General features: G+C 37.3%; 1 protein-coding gene across 3 annotated transcripts in view; it reads left to right on the top strand.

Moving 5' to 3' along the window:
* Positions 1-22,612, top strand: part of LOC104262360 (mannose receptor C-type 1) — a 63,429-nt gene extending 40,817 nt beyond the window's left edge. The window contains exons 16-30 of one of the 3 annotated variants that reach the window (XM_059818849.1): positions 3-44; positions 165-328; positions 901-968; positions 2,959-3,059; positions 3,574-3,716; positions 4,456-4,570; positions 6,454-6,623; positions 8,354-8,456; positions 9,335-9,564; positions 10,652-10,817; positions 11,763-11,915; positions 16,160-16,276; positions 18,154-18,318; positions 21,908-21,970; positions 22,362-22,612. In XM_059818849.1, coding sequence (XP_059674832.1) covers positions 3-44; positions 165-328; positions 901-968; positions 2,959-3,059; positions 3,574-3,716; positions 4,456-4,570; positions 6,454-6,623; positions 8,354-8,456; positions 9,335-9,564; positions 10,652-10,817; positions 11,763-11,915; positions 16,160-16,276; positions 18,154-18,318; positions 21,908-21,970; positions 22,362-22,612 — 2,051 coding nt within the window. Of the gene's footprint in view, positions 1-2; positions 45-164; positions 329-900; positions 969-2,958; positions 3,060-3,573; positions 3,717-4,455; positions 4,571-6,453; positions 6,624-8,353; positions 8,457-9,334; positions 9,565-10,651; positions 10,818-11,762; positions 11,916-16,159; positions 16,277-18,153; positions 18,328-21,907; positions 21,971-22,361 lie in introns of all 3 variants that reach the window. The other 2 variants (XM_059818852.1, XM_059818850.1) reach the window with 2 other exon arrangements.
* The last annotated feature ends 728 nt before the right edge of the window (positions 22,613-23,340 follow it).

Here is a 23,340-nt window from a genome sequence, read left to right as displayed (position 1 = left end):
AGGGGCAAGTGTAAAGCCTGAACCAACAGAATCTCCTGCACCCAGTAAGTGTTACTGCTCTTACTATTTGTGTGTGAGTACGTCTAAAAGCATTTTAAATTTTTACTAATGAGAATGTCTTGTATCTCAGGAACAATATAGTTAGCTTACCATTTATCTTACAGAATACAAGACTACTGAGGATGGATGGATTATACATGAAGACAAACAATATTATTTCAGCACAGAGAGTGTTCCTATGGAAAAAGGTCGGGAGTTCTGCAAAAGGAACTTTGGAGAACTTGCCGTCATTGGGAGTGAAAGTGAAAGAAAGTTCCTCTGGCGATATGTAAGAAAAATCATTAGTACTATGGAATAAATCATCCAAAACAAATGAGCATGGCCACAAATCCTTTTCACCCTGAGAAAGAGCTTTTAAGTGATATTTCTTAGGTGGCTGGGGTTGGTTGCCTGTTTATACTGTCTTGAGGCCAAATTCTTTTAATCAAGAACATGTTTAAAAGTCAGATTTGAACTACATATAACTTTTCCTGAGCTGGCTGAATGGCAGTGAGATGTCACGAGGGCCTATATCAATTTATATCCAAATTGTAGGAAGGCTTGTCCCTTGCAAGAAATTTGTCAGATGATACCCACTGCAGAGATTGTGCAAGAGTTGCTGATTTCAGTGACTTTCAAGTAAGACTGTGAAAAGTGTTGATATAGTGACCACACCTGTTGACCAACGGTGAAGTTTGACTGTGGACTGTCACCTGTGAGCTGCTTTAACTTAAATGTTGTAGCTAGAGAATACAGCAGCTCATATCCTCTATCATTCAGACATATATTACTCATTATTAACGTAATAGAATTCTATGATAAAAAGAGGACATTTATAAAATTTTAATCTTTACATTCTAGATCTTGAAAAATGGCAAAGAGGATTCATATTTCATTGGTTTACAACTGAGTGTTGACCAACGGACAAGGTAGGCCAACTAGAACCATCAAACTTGCATTGTGCTTTAAAATAAAGAAATCGACTAGGCAGAGCAAAAATAATGAAGCGCTTGAATGAAATTGTGGCCTGTCAAAGCAAATGAGAATGTTTTTCCTCTGAATTCTATGGGACTTTAATACTTACTGTTTTTGATTATGAAGGTTGTAAAAATGTATTCTGTTGTAAATATACCACAATGAGTCATTATATTTAATCCTCTTTTTCTTTAATCCCATTTCTTTTGTTAGGCGTTCTCACCCTACTAATACCACTGTTATTCTATATTTGATTATAGCAGAAAAAAAGCTTGATCTCAATTTTGCCCTCAGCTGTTGTCTGCTTTGTCCATACTCCAATAAAACATAGCTAATATAAGGAATTTTTAAATAGTATTTCCTTTTGATACTGCTGAAATTTTTTCTTTGTAGAGGACCAACTCCTTTTCAAGTAAATGGAATTTCTCCTGATCACCACTGGAAGCTAGAGTAGATCCATAAACCCTAAAATTTGACTTATTCTTTAACAATACAAAAGCATTAACTTTGTTTTTATAAGTTTACATCAGGTCTATTAAATTCGGAAAGTTCTGCTTTACTGTTTGTTTTAAGATTTTGTAGTCTCTGGGACCAAAGAAGTAAACTCAATAGGGAATGGATTTTCAAAGGACATACCTAGTTTTGAGTCTTAATTTAAACATGGTTGTATTCACAAGTAGTTTAATTCCATATTAATTTAGCTCCAGATTATCTAGGAAAAATACTGCATGTTTCCTAAACAGAATTCACCCAAGCTAGCAGAAAAATTACTCTGCAGATAATGTATTTTGAATTTTTATTCAGGAGTTCTAGTTTACTTTATTCCATGATTTCTATTGAAAATATAAATAGATGCCTCAAGTCAAAATATATAAGATTTTTGGTAGGTAAAAACATTCTTCTTCCCCTTCCTCAACTGTTAGGAACAGACTGTAATAAAGGGAAAAATGCGACCTATTTTCTTTTTGTGGCACAAAGATAGCTGTTGCCATTATAGAAGTTCAGATGCATTGTGAGGATAAACAGGTTTTCTGCAAGCTTTTCTGAATGTCAGTGTGCAGCACCATATTGATTTTTACATGTGATGCTAATTTATAGCTGGATTCAGTTCAGTCTGGGTCTTGAAGTGCCTGGATAGATGCCTAGTAGTTCTTGGATCTCCTTATAGTCCACAGTGACAATGAGGACCCTCCAGAGGATAATTAGGACATTAGGTGGGCCAGATCACCTTCTGAAAATGAGGTGTCTCTGCCATTCCATTGTTTTTATAGGGACCCTAAGATGAATATACTCTTAAGTGAAGTACCTTGTGTATGTGCCTGAAGGGTGAACCTGGGCACCTCTGTCACTTGCAGAGCAATAGGAATATGTCTCCTATTAAGTGTTTGGTTGCCTGGTTATGATTTTGTTCTGTATTGTTTAATCCACATGGATGTACAACTTTTTTGATGTTTGTATTTTACCTGATGGTAAGTCACATTGTCACAGGAATTTCCTTGCAGGTGATTTTTCATGAGTTTTTCCTCTGCATGGGGGAAAAATCAAGCATTTTACCAGTGTTACGAATAAAATCTCTTACCTCTATAATAGGCACAAGGAATGTATGACTTGGGGGAAACGGCGAGCATCCGGGTTCTGTCATGCTGAAATGATGTCTGGCTTTCATGTTGGCTTGAATGATTATTTTGAGTATTGTCCTATCAGCTGCAAAAGTGTCAGCATATTGCTTAAATGCAGAGTAAACACAACTTCAACACATACCCTATGTCTTTGCGCAGAGAGTAAGTTTAGTACAATCAGCAAAGAAACAAATTGGTGAAAAAACCTTGTACACCTTAAACTATGAATGACTGCATTAAACATATTGCAAAATTACTTTTTGGAACATGGAAGCAATTCTATTTGTATGTTAAAGAAGTGTTTTGTTGGATTGTTTTTCTTAAGCTGGATGGACGGCACTCCAGTGAATTATTTGGCATGGGCACCACATGAACCGAACTTTGCAAATAATGATGAAAACTGTGTAGTTATGTATAAGAATTTAGGTGAGTTTTGTATGTTTGTTCCTGAATTTCATTATTTGTGTGTTTGTGTCACAACTTTTTTTTTTCTTCTGAGAGTCACCCCTTCCCCCCTTTTTTTTGTTATTTTGCAAAATGTTATAGACATAGACCATAGTATTATATTCAGGACTTAATAGTTTTATGCTGTTGTGTTTACCTTAAGCCTACCATAGGGAAGCTCTGATAGAGATCTGTGGTTGTGATTGCTATACAATTGTTCTATATTTTTAATTAAAATTGGCCTAATGTGCCACTATAAAATTGATATTTCTAGTACCTGGTTCTACACTGCTTTTAACATTGTGTAATTATAGTGTGTATAAAGTGACATATTTATCCTACATGCTGATATAAAATGATAATAAACTGAGAGACTCTGAGGATTTGATCTTATCTTTCAACTAAAAGGACTTTGTGTAAGAATGAGTGAAAATACTTTCCATTTAACCAGCTCTGGATGTGATGTCATACAGTTCTCCATTTATCTTACATTCAGGATTCTGGAATGATATAAACTGTGGTTATCCAAATCCCTACATATGTGAAAGGCACAACAGTTCCATTAATTCAACTGTTCCTCCAACAACATTTGCAACTCCAAGAGGATGTCATCCAACTTGGCTTTCCTTTCATAATAAGGTACCATAACAAATACAGTGCATGTTGGATGTTTGACAAAGCATAAATAGAAAACAAGGGAATTATTAAATAATATTGTTTCTTATTAAAGTAAAATATTATTTTTTGCAGAGAGCTGGTTGACGCCCGCATGCTTTTCTTCGTTAGCCCATCCACTGTTTTGCAGGAAAGGTGCTTTTTTGCTGCTTCTAATGAAGTGGCAGATGGGCATATTCAGTTGCAGTTGATGAAAGTCATTCTCTAGTCATCTCTTCAAACCTTTTGATATGCATTTCCTAAAGAGTTTAGACAGCGTTCCTGAAGTATTGATGCCTTGACCTTGATGTTTTTTAACCAAACCATAATGCTTTTTCAGTACTGAATACATTTTGTCTTCCTTAACTTTACTAACATGGTGTGCTTTCTAGAGTCAAATAAACAAACAGGCAGACTAATATCAGTCATGCATAACTTACCACTGTTAGCTGACTGTCTATAAAAAGTCATTTTTTGCTTATTTTCTAGGGATTTCAGATCAAATCTAGCATGTGTCTTTAGCAAGATGCTTTCTTGAGACCTTCAAGTTTATATAGAACAAGGATTAGCACAAAAAGCTTATTTTAAGCTGAATGTGTTTTGTTCAGATAATTGCATTATTTTACTGCCTTTTCTCCATCCTGCTTTGTTTAAAGCAGTGGTTTTCAATCTGTGAGGGATATTGGAGTAAAGATAATATATAGAGAATTTGTTCATGTTTTAGTGTTACAAAATATTTGGATCTACAGAAGATGAACGTGTCACTTGGCATGCTGCACGAACAGCTTGCATGAATTTAGGAGGAAACCTGGCCACTATCCCTAATGAACAAGTGCAAGGTACTGTGTGTAGTTTTGTAACAACTAGATGAAATGACGTTTAACCTTTACAGGATGACTGTTGTACTTGATACAGGATTTGAATAATGACTGCACATCTGATTTTTGTTCCAAATATAATTTTTGGAAATTTACAATGAAGTCTTCACCTGAATGTACCAAATTTTAATGTTGGCTTAGACATATATATACATGTATATTGTCCTGGCAGCCAAAGTAGTGCTTTTTCTGCTTAAACATGATGTCAGCTGGACCCAGCAAGTTCCATTCCAAATGATGTAGTTTCACTAGGTGTCATTAAACTTGCTTCATGGCTTTCCTATTAAGCAGAACAGCTTTAGGATCAGAACTTCCTGTCTCTGGGCAGCTTGGGGCAGAGGTTTGACTGCTTGTACACTTACCCACCCCACATAGATGTACCATTCTTTTCACTAGAGGATCTTATTTTAATGAACCTAAGAGCTGCATCCCTGACTAGGGGAGATGAACAGAGGGAAATTACCTCATGCTTGAATAAACACGGCACACAATCAAATTAAAATTTGGGGAAGATTTTGATAGATGTTAATAACACCCTCTTTTTAGAAATATTGTTTTATACTACAGTGATGAGAAACAGATGTTGCACAACACATACTGTTTGTGAGCTCAAAAGAGCATACTGAAAAATCAACCATTGCAAAACAAGTCTGTGTTGTAGTCTGAGCAATTAAATAGTTTAAATTTAGACTGCTGATATGAACATAGTACTACTTATGTTTTCCACATGTGAGGAGATGAAGAATCAAACTTTCACTATTCAAACATAGTTAAATTCTTATCCAGCATAATTTCTGTAGTACAGATTTCAGGTGGTTCATGCACAGGGCTTGAATTCTATGTAAGAGAGAAATAAGCAGTAAAGCTGTTAGCATAAAACTATTATTATTGCTGGCAATGTAGGCATAAAGGCTTGAGTTCCTGTTACAGTTTCTGGCAGAACAGCAATGCTAACATTTGGCAAAGAAATCTACAGCTTTAATTTCTGGAAGTGTAAGTTGCGTTCATTTTAAAAGACTAAAGGAAGGTGAATGGTTGATAGAGCAGACAAATTCATCTATTGTTTGCAGAGAAAAGTGAGCTCATAACAATGACTGTAGCAGTTGGCAAAAGCCATGATATGTTCATTTTATCACAGTATTTGATGTATTGTGGATTAGTGGGTTGATGAATGCCAGCTGACCTAGCCTGCTCTATTTGTGAGCTAGCCACGCTAGCTAAGACACAAGGACCTTCCTGGACTGTGCAAAGCTGTGGTAATTGATTTGCTTGTGATTAATAGTTCTGCTGAGACTCATTTTAAGCATCTTTTTGTGCATTCTGTTCCCCGCTAAGACAGTGCAGGCTATTGCCTGCGTGCTCCAGGGAGAGAAGAAACACTCTTGCAGTTCTGTAACAGCAGGACTTGTGCAGATGCACAAGTTGTAGGTGCTCAATGGTGCTCTCTGTATGATGCCATTGGGGGGTAACCACTCTGGTGGGATTACCAAAAATGTATGTGATCTACATGGCTGTATATTTCTAAGTCAACTGAGGGACTAGGATTCAAAAATGTCTTGAGACATTGCAAAAAGCATTTCTGTCATGCTTTTGGGATTCATCCCAGTACCAGGTTAGATACTTAGCTAACGTATTTTGCCCAAAGCCACAGTTACATATCTGATTCCCTGTTAGTTAAACTCAAAAGTCACCTCCTTTTCATCTTACCTGCTTGTGTTGTCAACAATCAAGTGTTCTGTATTTCAGAAAAAATATTTAATATCACCAGTCTCAGTGAGACCAGACATTTCAATTGTCCTTCATTAAAAGTATTTCTCTTTTTCTTTGCTTTTTTTTTACTCTAGCTTTCCTCACCTTCCATATGAAAGATTTTGTTACTGATACATGGATTGGATTAAATGATATAAATCATGAACTGAGGTTCCTCTGGACAGATGGAACAGGAGTTTACTTTACAAACTGGGCCAAAGGCTTCCCATCAGGACATATGGATTTATACTCATATGATGGCCAGGTAAATAGCAATCACAAATTGTTTACTGAAATTTGATTTTAGATTGCATTTATGCATTTGTTGGGATTTGAGACCTGTTACTGCTTGACTTATTACTTTCATACTTTTATACATGTCAAATATAAATCCAAACAGAGTGAATGGTTTTGGGCCCTTGGGCAGTTGTATTAGATGGTGACAGGATCTATGGAGTGCTCATACAAAGACTGGTTTCAAATTTCAGTTCTCTGTGTCCATGAAGGTTACACTGCTTGTCTTCACCCCGCATTCTCTCATAGGCTCTGATAAAGAGGACAGTGGGATTCCTGCCTCATGGCATTTGCCCCAAAAGCACACTGAATGAGCACATCCTCCTAGCCCTCTGACTACAGTTGTGCCTGAACTCAGCAGGTTTCTCAGGTGGCATGTAGCCTGCAAGGGGCACTTACAAACATTCCTCTCAAACAGCCATGTCTTACATATAGAAGCAGATTCTGTCAGTCACATTTGCAGAAAGGACATGCTTCTACAAAAAAAGATAGCCATTCAGTTTTTATGGGGGGAAAAAAAAAAAAGACTATAACTTCCCCTATTTTTCTGTCATACAAACTGATCTGATAGGTCATATAGTTCCTCTGTCTAATCTTATGTGTTTTAATAGTTCTGTGCTATGGAACTACAGCACATTATAGTACTAATTCTATTTCTCTTGAATGCCATTTTAAATGTAGAAATCTTGTTTTTATGTGTAATGTCCTTTTTCCTGTTTTTGAAAGTAGCACCTCTGAGCTTCTTGTGTCTAATGGAGGGGGAAAATTTGGGAGAATTCGGAGTTCAAAAGACAAAGCATCTTTAAAATGTTACTTCTGTGAGGAACAATATATATTTTTCTGTTTTTATGAAAAGTAATAGAATTTCTATGAAGTCTTCTGTGAAAATTTTGAAAGTCCCTATTTTATAAATTTCAGATTTATTTTTAATTTTACTTGACCTTAGCAAAAAATAAGTTATCATAGTTAATACAAAATACTATGCAACTGTTCAGTTTGAAAGATTTAAATCTTAATGCATTTCACTCACAAATGAAGTGTTTCTCTGTGCATGTCCTCCTGGACAGCAAAACCAAAGAAGTAAATAGAATAAAATAAATATGGATGCTTCATTGCATAAAACCATTTGTACACGTGCAGCCTTTTGCATTCATCACTGTTTGTTTAATATGTGCTAACATAGTTTCTAGCTATCATGTCCATGTCAGAGAAGTTGAAATGTCACTGTAAGGGTGATACTGACAGATCAATGGCTGCCTTTTTTTCTGTGTGTAGTGTTACAGCTTGCAACAATAAATTTGAAGAGATTGATATGTCAGAAATGTTGCATTGAGGGTCCAGGGTTTTTTCTGGGGCAAAGTTAACCAGTCTTTTCTACAATAGTTGATTTCACTTCTCTTTAAATTGTCTATGGCTTTCTTTCTCTCCATGCTGTATGCCTGGAGATATGAGAATACTGGAATTTCTCTGGTCTGCTTATCCACCCCAATGTTGCACAAGAGAGAGCAACATTAAGAAATTTGTGACGTGCAAGAGGAACAGAACGTCCACATTGTAAAACTTTTTTGCTGTTAAATGTTACAAGGATACAAGAGTAAAACTACAGCATTACTTGTGTCTGAAGATGTAAAAGAGAGTCTGAAATTTTGTATTTGCTTCTTCTAGCTATTTGTAACTGATTTTATATCTTTTTACCTCGAGGCTGACTGTGTTGTCATGAGAAACAATCCTGTTAAGGAAGCAGGGAAGTGGGCTGATGAGAGTTGTGATAACAACAGAGGATATATATGCCAACTTAATGCAGGTATTTATCTTTTTAGTTAAAACACAATCAAACCTTATAATTTTTGAGGGAATTGCTTGGGTGTGTGGATTTCAGCATCATTTCACTTCCAATAAAGATACATTCACAGAATGTTTTTCAGGCAGGAACACAAAGGTCATATATATCAGAGGTCCAGTTAGAGTCACTACTCTCAGCTGACCCATCCCACTAACTGCCATGTTGCTGCCTTCCTGAGCTGGAATTTGTATCTGCATCTTTGTGTTTAGTATGATCCTTGACATGATATTTGTTCCACGATTTTGTCTGTCATTTTCTGAACACACTGGCTTTCAAAACATATTCTGGAGAATACTGGCTTGTACAAGTAGTATGAACTGTCTGGAGTGAGACTGTAATTCACCTGCAGCAAATTTGAGCTAATTCATCTCCAAAAAGTAAATTAAAAAGCAGTGAAAATCTGGATTTAAATATCTGGTTGATTTTTAAGGACTCGTCTGTTGTGGAGTTTTCCTTTTCTCTGGCAAAAAAATCCCTGGAAAACAACACAGTCTCTGCAAAGCATTTATTTTGATGAAAAAATATTTTATTAAAGAAATGGTGACCTAATCTAATTGTAATTAATTTCAGTAATACTATTCTGGAGGATTATACAGAATACTCCTTTAGTCCTTGTCAGAGGTTGCTTTAAGCAGCTGTTTTCCTTTCTACAGTTTTGTGATTGATTTTTACTACTGATGCTGGCTTAAAGAATAGCACATCTAAACCATGCTGATCAAAAGTCAGGGAATATGAAATCAAGAAAAAAGCCTTTTTGTTTAATTCTATTTGCAACCACAGTGAAATCATAATCCCTTTTGAACAAGTATATAACTCTTTTTTCATCCTTTATTTTATAGATGCTGAGTTTCTGCCTTCTACCAGTTCATCCCCATCCAGCATTATCCGTTATGGTAACAGTAGTTATTTGTTCATCCATACCAAAATGAAATGGGAGGATGCACGAAAAAACTGCAAACGTGATCAATTTGACCTTTCCAGCATCTTAGACCCCTACAGTCATTCGTTCCTGTGGCTAAAGATATTGAAGTATGGGGTGCCTATGTGGATTGGTCTTAACAGTAATGTGGTAAGAACATCAAACTAATTGAACATGATGCTGCTTCTCTTATGGACAAATTGGGAACTGAAAAGTCTTATTATCTCTCTTAACTTTAGCTTATTAGTTTATATCTTGGTCCTAAATACTTTGATGTGCTGTCAGATTTATGGGTAGGAATCCATTCTCTCCCATTTCTCTGATTAAATTGTATATATTATACATGTTTTTCACACTTTTTTGGTGATATTACACTCTATGCGCTTCCAAACAAGACATCTTAGGCTAACATCTTGAAATATCTCTTTGTATATATGGTGTATTTGAGGTAAAATCTGCATATCTTAAGATGTACAGTGGAAAGCATTTATTCTCAATAACAATACTTAATTTTCAGAAATAGAATAAGGTGCTGTTGCTATGACTCTTTCAACATTTTTGAGGATAGTTAGCTAAATAATTAATTGGCTTACCTATTTTAATTTTATTTGTCTTCCCTCTCCCAGTTCTTTGGTATTTTGATACTTTCTGGATGTTAAAATACACCACCCTTTCTTCTTGTCACAGACACTTGTCCCACATTCACTCCATTTGGCTGAACACATGAAAGAAATACAAATGAGTAAACATAACACACCACTTCCTAAAACCCAAAAGATTCCCCTAATCTAATCAACAGGATGATTCACTGAGTTCACCAGCTTTGGTGGGAAATGATTACGTTTTTAAATATACTTTAAGTTAAAATAATCTACATTTCTTGAAATTTTGGGGGAAACAGATAGTACAAAAATTAGTCATCAGACTTCCACTCCTACAAATTATTTCAAATTAAATTTTTATTAGTCCCAAATTAACAGATTTATTAAGTTAAAAATTAATTCAATGACACTTACTCTGCATTCCTTTTGCTGAAAAGCATTTGTTGCACTGCTGTATTTCTCAATGAATAGCTGCTTGTCATAACATAAATTTACAAGCTTGAGCCATTTGTATTTGTTATGGATTTCTAAAAAAAACCTTCTAGCACAAGGTGCTGCATAGCCAGACATTTACTGACGAAGGGGTGGTTAATGCTTAGAGTTTAATAATTTCTGTTCATTCGTTTTGTTCTTAGACCAATGGGCGTTATGAATGGATTGATAACTGGAGAATGAAGTATACTAAATGGGCTGAAGGGGAGCCAAAGCAGAAAATAGGCTGTGTCTATCTAGACATTGCTGGAGCCTGGAAGACAGGATCCTGCAATGAAAGTTACTTCTCTGTTTGCAAAAAACCTGATGGTAAGAACTTGTATCTAACCATTGTAATTACAATGATTATCTCTTTAGAGTTCATTGTGCTGGGTGGTCTGCTGATATATACTTAGATACTTTTTTTTATTTCAAGAGCTAATTGGATGAAATCATTAAAATTTACTTGGGTTGAATAGGGCTGCTTTAAAATGAGGGCCAACACATATTAAGAAAGAGCTAGTGTGACTGTGAAGAGCCATCACTTTATGTTAATAATGTTAGATATATTTTGCAAAGCTTAGACTCACATTACTCTGCTATTTATTCTGATATTGAGTAAGCAAGTAAGACCAAAAACCTCAAAAATCAAAAGGTAATGAATGTTAGGTAGTAGTCATGTGAGTATGGTGTTGAAGGGGGACGAGCTGAATGACCAAGCCATAGGGTGTCACAAGGAATGTTTACTTATAACCGCTTTCCAGGTTTTCCTTTTATAAATGAATAACAAGCTACAGATGGTATAAAAATATTTAAGGATATTTCTTCAGGTCGCCTTCTCTTATGTTTTTGACCTGAAACTCCTGTTACTGTCATCTGATAATGCCTTCTGCATTCCATGATAATAGGTCACAACCTGTATGACCAAGTTAATGTGGGCCCTAATTCAGCAAAGCAGTCAAGTGTGAAAATATGTTTGTGAGTAAAGAGTTGAGCTGAACTTGGAATGTGTTAAAAGATAAAAGAATGCTTTGATTCTTTGCTAAATTAGATTTCTTGAGACTACAGTTGCAGTACTTTTTGTTCATAGATTTAGGACTATTTCCCATCATTGTGTTGTAGTAAGCAGTATAGGCTACCAAGATTACATTTTTTTAAAGATGTGAGTGAGTTTTCCAACATTCGGTTAGAATAATCTATTAATGATAAAAGAATGTATAAGAAGCTGTTTCTTTAAATTTTGTGCTTTCTTTTTTAAATTTTTTTTTTAAACAGTTCAAGCTCCCACTGAGCCCCCTCAGCTTCCAGGAAAGTGCCCTGAATCAGAAGGACACAAATCTTGGATCCCTTTCCGAGGTCATTGCTACTACATTGAATCTTCATCTACAAGAAACTGGGCCCAGGCATCCTTAGAATGTCTTCGACTAGGTAAGTATCATCCTTAATCAAAGAGCACGTCTTTCTGACTTGTTTTTCCTCTATGCGGAAAGCTGAACATGTGCTATGTATTTTTGTGATTTCACAAGGATGGTCCAAGTGTTGGACAAGACAGTTGCATCCAGTTATTGCCTTAATTTGGGAGGAGATGGAAAATAGCTGTGTACCAGTGGCACACACTTTCTTTGATGTGTGTGGGACCAGGCATTAGAGTGTAGTGGAGATCACAAAAGTGGAGACTTTGTCCCAGTTAGGAGGTAGTCAGCCTCATCCAGAGCAGCCACAAAATCTTATTTTAATGGCATTTTATATCTTCTGTATTCCTGATCTAATTTGCCCCTTGATTGTTGCAGTTTTATGCCACTGGAATGAAAGTTACAGCTCTCTAGGCTGGTTAATATATTAATAAACTAGGGTTGTGTTGTTTCATTCTTGCAACTTCCTTCTCTGGGAAAGTGATGTAAGATTCATTATGCCAGACTTCATATGTCTATAGCATTGGTGGCAATGCAACTTAGGTGTCTAACCTCCATTAGAGTATGCAGAGATCTTGTTCATGCTGTCAGTGGAACTGAATACAGATTTATCTTCGCTGGAGGTATATTGACATTTGGTCAGGTGAATTGCAACCTAAACTCCACTGACTGGGTTGATTAGGTCTCCACTGATAATAAACCTACCAGTGAAACCCATGTCAAATACAGACACCTGGAGCTGGGTAAGAAGAATCTCACTCTTTCTGCTGGTACTCAGGTTCATTCTTAGGTTGTCCTGAACTAGTATGTTGCAGGTCTAGTTTGAGAAACTAGTATTTTTGAGGGAAGGTTCAAGTTTTGGTATAGGTTCTTTAAATTTTACTATATTCTCCACATCAACATTTGCATAACATTTGGGTGAAGATACTTGATAATATACTTTTAAATATAGAAAAGTCTCCGTAATACAACACTCTTGCTGTAGCTCAGTCTAAGACTATGACAATCGTTACAGTATGACCCATTTCCATACAGTCTTCTGAGTTCTTTTGTTGACATGACAGATGCTCAGTCTTTGAAAGCTGCAATGTATGTTCTTAGTTATGCATAGTCAAAAGGATGTTGACAGCTGTGCACATAACAGCTGTTATCTGTTATCTGCAGTTCTCTGCTTTAAGTGGAATGATTGTAGTTTTGAATAAGCTTGTGCAAGAAATTAAATAACATTTATTTGAAGGACTGAGTTTCTGAAACAGACTTTCAATAAGAAGAGTGGGGCAAATAAATGAAAGAGTTTTAAGGTGAAGTTTGAGAGGAATTGAGTGATGATGTTGCATGTGATAGCAGGTGCCTCTGCTCACTGACTCAAGTTGTCCGCAGCTGTCCCACATCTTTGCTGTTGGAATCTGCAGTTACATCAGAATTGCCTTTTTCTGTTGAACTAAGATTCCTGAAAAAAGGCACTGACCATTTGTTTCAGCGTGTGCTTTAAAAGACTGGCAGTATGTGGAATTTAAAATTTGAATACTAGTATACTTAAGACTTCACATCACTGATATCCCCTTCCCTTCAATGCTGCCCTTAATCTTTCATTACAATTGTTAGGGCAGGCTGAATCCAGCAGCCCAGCAGAGGCAAGGTTGCGATGGCTCTAGGGTCCCAAGTCCAACCAGTGACAAGGCTGAGAATGTGTTCCTTGTAGGCGCACACACCCACATACAACAAATCTGTACATATATTCATGGCTGGCCACACAGATCAGCACAGACAGACATGCTGAGCACTCACATGAACACAGTCTACTCCAACGCCCTTATTGTAGTCACCTGTCCAGTTGATCAGGATGAAGGTCTGTTTGTGGGAATATATACAGAAATACAATGTGGAACCCTCCAGCATCTGGGCTCAGACACTCAGTTTACCCAGCAGCTGGCCCATGGATCTCAGTGTCCTCAGTTGCTGGGACCTGGAAATACGAGCACCCACAGCCACCAGCCTGGCTCCTGTTGCTGGTACAGACCCTGTCCCCACCACATGCACACACTGGTCCCTCCAGTAGTCAATCCCCCATGGTCTCACCTGTAGAGACACACAGGGGCACACACACATACAGAGCTAGCTGGAACTCCCCTGGTCCCCCAGTAGCCATTCCCTCCTTGATCTCACCCTTAGAGATGCACGCACACCAGTGGGTCTCATCCTTAGAGACCCGCAGCCCTTATGGTCCCTCCAGCAGCTGGCTGGGACTCCCCTGGTCCCTCTGATAGCCAGCTCAGCTTGTGATCTCACCTTTGGTGATGCACACACACACACTTGACTCACCTACTTGCTGGCTAGGCTGACTCGATATTCCCTAGTGATCACACACTCACTTGTGTACATGCACTTGCTCCAGTTGCTGACACCACGGACACAAGGGTCTCTGACTCATGGTCTCAATCCAGTTGCTGGTACTTAGACCCCCATGCACACACATGCATACAGAATGAAGAGTCTTTCACCCATGAAAATAGTTAGAAATAGATTTTAATAAGAAGATAGGACTGTCTGCCCAGATCAGGCACAGGGCATGGCCAGACAACCGTAATGACCAGTAAACTGTTTACACATGACCAGTCTTTTTATACCCTTATCCCTGTCTTTTCCCATGCTTGTTCCTCCCAAGTCATCTAGGTCCATCCCTTTCCCTGCCTTTGGTTCCTCGCCTGGACATCTCATAATAAGTCTTGTGCAATCTTGAAATGCACTTCTGTATCCCATCATGTGTCCCATACCCCTAGGTAACTCCCCTCAGTCTGCAAGGTACTCTGACGTTGACTTATCTTGATGGGTTTCACGCCTGGACACTAGGGCTGAGGCTGTCCTATGACAGCCGTAGGAGGGACCTGAGCAGGATGTCCCATCCTCTGAGTCCATAATTTGGGTTCTTCCCCTGCCATTTTGCCTCTTTGTTCCTCTGGGTTTTTTCTGTATGTCTTCCAGGCCCATCATTTGCCCTTTAATGGGCTAATGGTCCTGTGATGGGCCTGGGAGCAGCCAGGGAAGGGGTTTCCCGTCTGCCATTGTCTCTCTGTGCTCCCTTGTGGATGTGCAATGAAGCTTTTTGTCACACAACCTAATAGTAACCAAACATCTGAAGCCATTCAGCAAAAGAGGAACAATTCGAAAAACATAGAGACTACAGTGAGAAAAGAGGAACGTTCCATGATCTCTTATATTCTGCTGTCCTTGCTTGTACTCCGGGGTTTGTTTGCAGTTGGACATTTTCCAATTATGTCTTACCCATAGTAGAATTCTGAACCATAGTAGAATTTATCAGTAGCTCAGCAGTGATTCAAATGGCTTTTATATTTTCATTCTCTATAACTGTGCCTTCGCCTTCCTTACCTGGGAAAAAATACCTTCAAAAATTCAACAGCCAAATCAAACCAGTCAAGTGCCAAACACAGCTATTACTCCATACCTATTGACTGGATTCCAGCCCCACACTAAAGAGAACTGAGGATGCACTTTCTCCAGTGTTTAGTGCTGCTCCATACAAAGTCATGTAGCTCATTCTATCTGCTGGCTCCATGCTGTGACTTCTTGAGTTTGCTAGAGCATCATAGAGAATGAATCATTGTATGTGGATGACTAACAGGGTACTACACTAATTGGGCAACAGATGACCAAGATGATCTTTCTTTCTCTGATGGCTACAAAGAGAATGTAGGAAAATAAACAAGACCTGGTTAAAGAGTTACACTAAGGACCGTGCTTCAGAACGTCAGCAAAGTCTGTGCTATACATGAGCTATACAAAGGCTCAGAAAACATTTAATCATTAATATGTGAAGTTATATGGTGTACAGACTGAAGTTATACATACTTTTTACTAAAAACTTTAAACTTTCCTTAGAGTGGTTTTGGATTTTTTAAAATAGTAACATATCAGTAGAAATTTATGCTGAATATGCTGAATACCATATTGGCCTGTTGTATTTTGCCTAGAGCTGTTGTTCAGTTATGTTGCTATTTCCCAGTGGATGAGGAAACAAAGGAAATGCTAGTGCAGTATCGAAATACATCAGCAACAGTGCCAGAGTCCTTCGTAAGATACTATCCAAAGTTAGTTTCTGTTTTGAACTTCAAACTCTGTTCGGAATTTGGTACAGATAATCAGTGGCCAAAATAGATTGGCATTTGATAGGACAATGAGAATGCTTTCCGCCGTGAAACTTATGTTTCTAAGAGATTTTTTTTTTTCCTCTGTGTCTTCCAGGTGCCTCTTTGGTATCAGTTGAAGACTCAGCTGAAGCCAACTTCCTGGCATACACCATTGAACCACTTGAAGGGAAAACATCAACTTTTTGGACAGGAATGTACAGAAACGTGGATGGTAATTTCTTTGCTTTTGACATCTTTTTGTTTGGTGAATAATTGTCACAAGCTGTTTGACATGGGTGTTGAAAATTTCACATTATACTTCTGTAGTACATAAAAAGTGAAATTAGAAAAGGTAATATATTATGCTCATAGTGGAAGCTGGTCAATTGTAATCAAGCAATAACCAGTAATATATAACAAAGACCAGGCACAGAAAATTCATCTTAAAGCAAGAAAAGTAATTCACAATGAAGCAAGGCACAAAGGTGCATATAGCAGAGAACAGACAGGTCTGTGTTGGGAGTTAAGCCAAAGTCAGATGGTTCTTCTCAAATGTGGAGAAGCCCTGGGTTGATATGCTTGTCATTCAGATACTCCAGTTTTTGAGCTAGAGAATAATGTGGCTAACATCACCTCTATTCTTTGGAATCACCATCCTGGAAGGACCAGTTACCCGTCTTAAGTTACAGCTGGCCCTCAGAACAGCTTCACTTTGAAGCTGGAATTGTTTGTGTCTTTGGAATTGTGTATCACAAGATTTTCTTTTTTCTGCCTCACTGTAAGGAAGGTAAGGTAAGAGACAACAGGCAACAGTCTGCTTTAATTAAAATTTAAATTTGCTGATTATTGCTTTTTCATTAATACAGTTAGTATTCAATTAAATAGGTATTTCTGACTTCATGATAAATCTAAGAATTACTTCAGCCTTGTGCTGTTCAGACTAAAAGCTCCAGTATAACAATGTCAAAGGTTTTTTTGCAACTGCTTGCTCAACCAGTTCAATGACAAAGCAGTTGTGGAGAAGACAAGTATTCCATTACATTACTTGAATCTTAACCAGGAAAAGGGAAAGTTTTCAGTAGAGGAGGAAAGAATTTGAAGAGAGTAACGATTTATAAGCATAACACATAAAGAAAAGCTGAGGTTTACTCATGTGGTTAATTGATACATTAAATGTTTTTTAAAGAGGTTCTAGAGCAAGTGCAGAACGATACAGTTCTTACAGTGATCATAAACACAAGAGCTTCTTTATCAAGTACATGTCATTGTATTACTAGACAGTGATTACAGTGATTTCAGCATAATTGCATAACTAAAATTCATATATTTGGAAAAGCGATTGTAGTCAGATGCCATGCCCTGACACAAAGGGTGGAAGGTATTTAAAAAACAAAAAGCAGCAAAATGTGAAGTATCTTATAAGAAAACAAAACATAGCTTTCATGCTGAGTCTAAGAATTTGCTTGTTTGAGTACAACTTAAGAGTCACAAGGGATACATTTATTCTAAATAAATAACACTATTAAAAGAAAGAAAGAAAAAAAGGAACAGGAAGGAAGAGACACAAAGTCCCAGCATAGTTGAACAACAGTGATCACAAGATTTTTGAAGCAGATCTTCAAAAAGGAAAATTGTGTGTGTAAAGTCAGTGGGAAGGAGCAGAAACTGAAAAACAAACGGAAGAAAATTGGACAGACTTCCGTGGGGGCTTTGAAAAGAGTAATACAAAACCTTCCTACAAATTACTGAAATAAAGGGCATTCTGTTGAAGATAAATTATCTTTTGAAATCAGTAATTTCTATAAACAGAATACATGATTGACACTGCACCATTGTAATAAATTATGGGAGATACTTCTTTAAACTTTGTTGCTTTTGTAACATCATAAGCCAGACTGGCCTGCCATTTTCCAAAAATTGATGTTGTATCATTTGTGTAAAAACTTAAGGGCAACATGATGTGTCAGACCAAAAATCTAAATAGTCTAGTGGTCTGTCTCCAAGAGTGGCCACAAGTAGATTTCTCAGGAAGACAATAAATGTGGAGCAGGTGTCAAGATGGAAATAAATACTATCTTGTTTTTCCATATTCAATGTTTTTCCAATTAGGAGAATGGCTGTGGCTAGACAACACTGCAGTGAATTTTGTCAACTGGAATGTAGGAGAGCCTTCCCCTCAACAAAACGAGCACTGCGTTGAAATGTATGCAAACTCTGGGTACTGGAATAATATCTATTGCTCTTCCTACAAAGGCTATGTTTGTAAAAAGCCAAAAAGTAAGTGCTACATCTATGAATTTATTTTATGTATGGAGTATGCTTCTTGTGTGATAGTATTAGTAGGTGGCCGTTACACACAGTGCATTTTAGCTGCATGTTTTGAGGTTTTATAAATGCCAAGGGATGCACATTTGCATGCCCACAAAAAGAAAGAATAACTCTTGTCAGAAAGCGGAAGTGCTGACCAGTGCTCAAGTCCCTTCAGAATTGTTTTAAAAAGTTTGTGTTCCTATCTTAACTGTACCTAGTGTGTACACTTAGCAAGTTTGCCTGGTCTGTATTGATAATTGTTGAGTAATCACAAAGTTAGTACTGTGATTTGCACACACAAATTTGTCTCATCTATTTGAAAATGAGTTCCTTAGGGTATCCTCTCTGCTCAGCCTGAGGAATACTCTTTGCTTATTTCCCTCTGGAATTTTCATGTGCGTGCATTTTCTGAGTATGAAGTAGTGTTTCTGTGAATTGAGTATTTATGAACTGTGACTTAATGAACAGTTTTGGACTGTGTGGACTTTTGTCTCTGTGTTCTCCTGTTTTGAGAAGATGAATGAATGAAAAGCAAAGCAAACAGCATAGTCTGAATGTGCTAAACTGGAAGCGTCCTGAAATAATTGAATGTGCAAATTTGACAGTAGGGACATCTAGTGCATATGTGTTCCTAAAAGTCATCCTAATAATTTCGTCCAGCATGCATTGCAATCTTCCAGCATCTATTGCAATATCAAAATCTTTTACTAATGTTTACTGAGAAGAGTGAAATGCATGTAGTAGCTGAAATATGCCCACTTTCTCTACAAGACTGGAAATGAGAGAAATTCTGCTATCCTTTCTATAAATTTGCTCTCATGCAAAATTATTCTTACTTACTTGGGTGCTTGTAATGATGACTGTATCTCTACAGGAAATACTGCAGAACTGTCAGATATAATCATCCGTTCAGAGTCTACTTACTTGTCTTTTTACATTGTGATTGACAAACAAAAAGGCACTTTATTTTCATTCTCTATTCAGAATAGTAATAGGTGTAGGTAACAAGTGTTAAAATCAACAGCCACCCTTCCTTTTTGACCATTCAACTCATTTGTTTGTGCTGGTACTGGCATTCACCTGTTTTGATACAGAGATATTTCAAGGAGCTGAAGCAGATGAAAGCTAGGGTGTTTTTTTTTTTTAGGATTAGCTTCAGCCAGTCTAGCCTCCTCAGCTGGAATGCCATGGAGTCAGCCAAATACCAGTGTCAATGCAAGGATGATATAGTTGCTTACTCAGGAACAGGACACAATTGAACCCTACACTGTTGTAGAAATTCAGCTTGGCTCGGCACAGTTTTGCAAGACTGTGATAATGCTCCATTTGCAGAATTGAAAAAATGTATTAAATAGTTACAGGCTAATAAACGGGGTGTTAGAAGCTTGATTTTACTTAGTTACACTTGCTATGGCTTGTTATGTTTGCCATTTTCTGAAAAGGCTGCAAACACAAAACCGTGACTGAAGTCTTCCTGTAGAACAGATGGTATTTTCTGTTCCTTTTTTTGAGGTAATTTTTACATTAGTAATTTGGAATTTTGTCATGGGTCTATTCCATAAATAATCTAAATTTATTTCTTAAGTAAGGAGGTACTCTAAAGAGCTCTTCAGCAGTTCAACAGGTGCTAGTTGATTGTGCCGCAAATAGTGACTAGGTATATTATGTTCATGGTATCTCACTCTCACTTTTCAGGAATAGCAGATTCATATCACTAAATATACTGCTTGTTTAACTGCTTGTAGGAAGGTTTAGCATGCAGTCATACCAAAACCCAACAGTGGTGTGCATAATATGCATGATCAGTCCTATGCCAAACTTGGTCAGTCAACATTTTTTGGTGAGGAACAAGGAAAAAGCATCTAGGTTATTATATTCCAAAAATTTTCCAGTCAAATGAAGCAATGCAGCCAGAAGATTATTTTCCAAATTTGCATAATGTAAATGATTTCCTCCTATTCCTTGTTACATTTCTGAGACTGTTTTTTACACTGTGCTTTTGGACATAAGACCATTATCTTCACAGAATCACAGAGTGGTTGAGGTTGGAAGGGACCTCTGGAGGTCATCTGGTACAACCCCCTGCTCAAGCAGGGCCACCTACAGCCAGTTGCCCAGGACCGTGTCCAGATGGCTTTGGAATATCTCCAAGGATGGAGACTCCACAACCGCCCTGGGCAACCTGTGCGAGTGCTCAGTCACCCTCACAATGAAAAAGTGTTTCCTCATGTTCAGAGGGAACCTCCTGCGTTTCTGTGTGTGCCCATTGCCTCTGGTCCTGTCCCTGGGCAGCACTGAGAAGAGGCTGGCTACATCATCTTTACACCCTGCTGTCAGATATTTGTATACATTGATAAGAACCCTCCTGAACCTTCTCTTCTAGGCTAAACAGTTCCAGCTCTCTCAGCCTTTCCTCATGTAAGAGAAGTTCCAGTCCCTTCATCATCTTAGTGGCCCTTCACTGGACTCCCTGCAGTAGCTCTCTATCTCTCTTATACTGGGGAGCCCAGAACTGGACACAACACATAATGTAGCAAACACGCAATACCTCCAGCAAGCACTTCAAAAGTGTGCAAGTACAGAAAGCTCCCAGTTTCCCTGTTTTCCATAGATTTGCATGCTGGTATAGTGCAGACAAGTTACAAGCTGCTTTTTATTGTAAACAGCATTAATAGATGCTTTTCTTGATAGAAACTCTTGGAAACATCCAAACAATCATGTCTGGTTTTACTTTGAAGGGCTATATATAGAGTAATAATTTTCTCCAGATGTGAAACTAGCTGGGCTAAAAGGCACTCCAGCAGAGATCTAGAAAATCTTTGGAAGTCGGGATTGTTGGTTTATTAATGAAATCAGGCAATGTAAGTGGGGAGATGGGTAAAACAATTTAACTTCCCAGGCTCACCTTTCTCACAATGAAACATGATGCATTGATTCAAGATTTAGTTACAGACTGATTTTATGTCCACATGGCAAAATATAGATCTTCATCTTAAATGATGGCCCAGTTTTTCCAGCAATCCAGATTTCATGGTCCACATATTAAATTTTAAATCACTTTAGTTTGGATGTGATAAGACACTTCGGAGTTCACGAGTGATTTTAGTTGTCTATGTAGGTTGGCCATAAAAGTTCTTGGCAAACCAAATTTATTACACTTGCTATTTTTATATAACAAATACTGCAAGAATTTGCAATTATATTCAGGATTATGTTTGTTCATCTCTGTCCTGAAGATGATATGTAGATTTTCTTGTGGTGTTACACTGATGTCAGGATCTGTCTCCATGGAGCTCTTTGATGTTTCTTCTTTTTTGCCATCTTATGTAAATATGAGACCAGAATACAATTGACCATTGTGCTATGCCTTTTGATAGGTGTATATAGCTTAATATGGACTATACCCAAGTGTTTTCAGTATTTAGTGGTATGTATTAACATATATTTCTCTGAATATGATTTTCAGTGTGTTCCAAATATAGAAATAAATAATAAATAAGATAGAAATAAATAACAGAATAATATAATAACATAATTCTTTTTCAATCTTTTGAAATGCCAGCAACTGAAATGTCACCAGCAGCTGAAATACCACCAGCTGAAATGCCTACAAAGGGTAAGAATATTTATTGTCTTTCAAGTAGACAAAAACTAGTCCCATGTAAGATCATAAACAGAGCAAATCATATTCTGTATTATGCCTCTTACATTTTCTGATATACCTGAGTACCATATCTGTTTCCTAGGAGCATATTATTTCCTAGTAGAATACAATATACTCCTTTCAGTGTCCAAATGCAGATTTTAAAAAAATAATAATTTGTGATATATCATGCCATGTTAGAATTTTAAAATAAATCAATTTTATGTTGCTACATTTGTGTCTCATTATTTTGAAATAAATGGAACACTTTTGCTTAAAACATCATACTTTCTAAAGAAATTGTTTCCAGTAATCAGGTAAAGCGTATGTAGCATCCTCTTGATTTCTTTGTACTTGTTTTCAGCAATGACAAAGGATGAGAAGGCTCCTGCTCTGAACCATGGTAAAACAGGAGTTGTAGTTATTGTTGTCATCCTCATCCTAGTTGGAAGCAGCCTTGCAGGCTATCTCTTCTACAAAAGAAGAAAGAATCGCTTGTCAACAAACGACAGCTTTGAGAACAATTTGTATTTTAATAGTGATGCAGTTCCTGGAACTAGTGACACAAAGGATCTTGTGACCAACATAGAACGGAATGAACATGCGACACTGTAATGTAATAAAACGAAATGTAATGTAATATGTAATGTAAAATGTAATGTAATAAAATAAATTGTGCCTTGTTTTAATAAAATTATGCAATTAGAATTAAGCCAAAGCTATTTTCTCATGTGCAAATACTGTAGTAGCCAGTTTCAGTGTGTGCATAATGTTACATAAAGCAGTTACTTTATTTGGTAACCATTGTATAATGTGTGAGATTTCAGATCTCATCATTTGATGACCCACACTGGTGAGTGTGGGTCTTAAAAAAAGAGGTAATATTGACTAATTATTAAATGGAACAATAGAAATGGATGCAAGAAAGGAAGTAAAATGTAGATAGATCCACTTGAAAAGACTCCCAAGATTTGAAGTTTCTGCACCAGATTTATTTCAAACCATGCTAATGCACAGATTCTCCAAGCTATTCAGCAAACACCTCTCTAATTCTACCAGCTTTCAAGTATTCCTAGGGACCTAATTACAGGGGTAGTTGCTAGATGACAAGTCTGTATTTAGGCATATCCTCTTTGAGCCACGTGGGGAAAAAAATCCTTTTATAAGTTCAGTTCCCACAATTTCACAAAACACAGAGAAGCAAGTATGTATTTCTTGTAGTTTATGTATTCTAGGATTTAATCAGGTAAAATTTGGGGGCAGGCCTCTGAAATCGAGAAGTGTGGTTGGCGTTAACTACCAGTGTTCTGGCTGGCCACAAGTGGGTTTGTTTGGGAGAGGTG

This window comes from Gavia stellata, chromosome 6, assembly GCF_030936135.1.
Source record: "Gavia stellata isolate bGavSte3 chromosome 6, bGavSte3.hap2, whole genome shotgun sequence".
Taxonomy (NCBI): Eukaryota; Metazoa; Chordata; class Aves; order Gaviiformes; family Gaviidae; genus Gavia; species Gavia stellata.
Note: the sequence above shows the minus strand (reverse complement) of the source record. Positions and strands in the feature narration are given on the sequence as shown.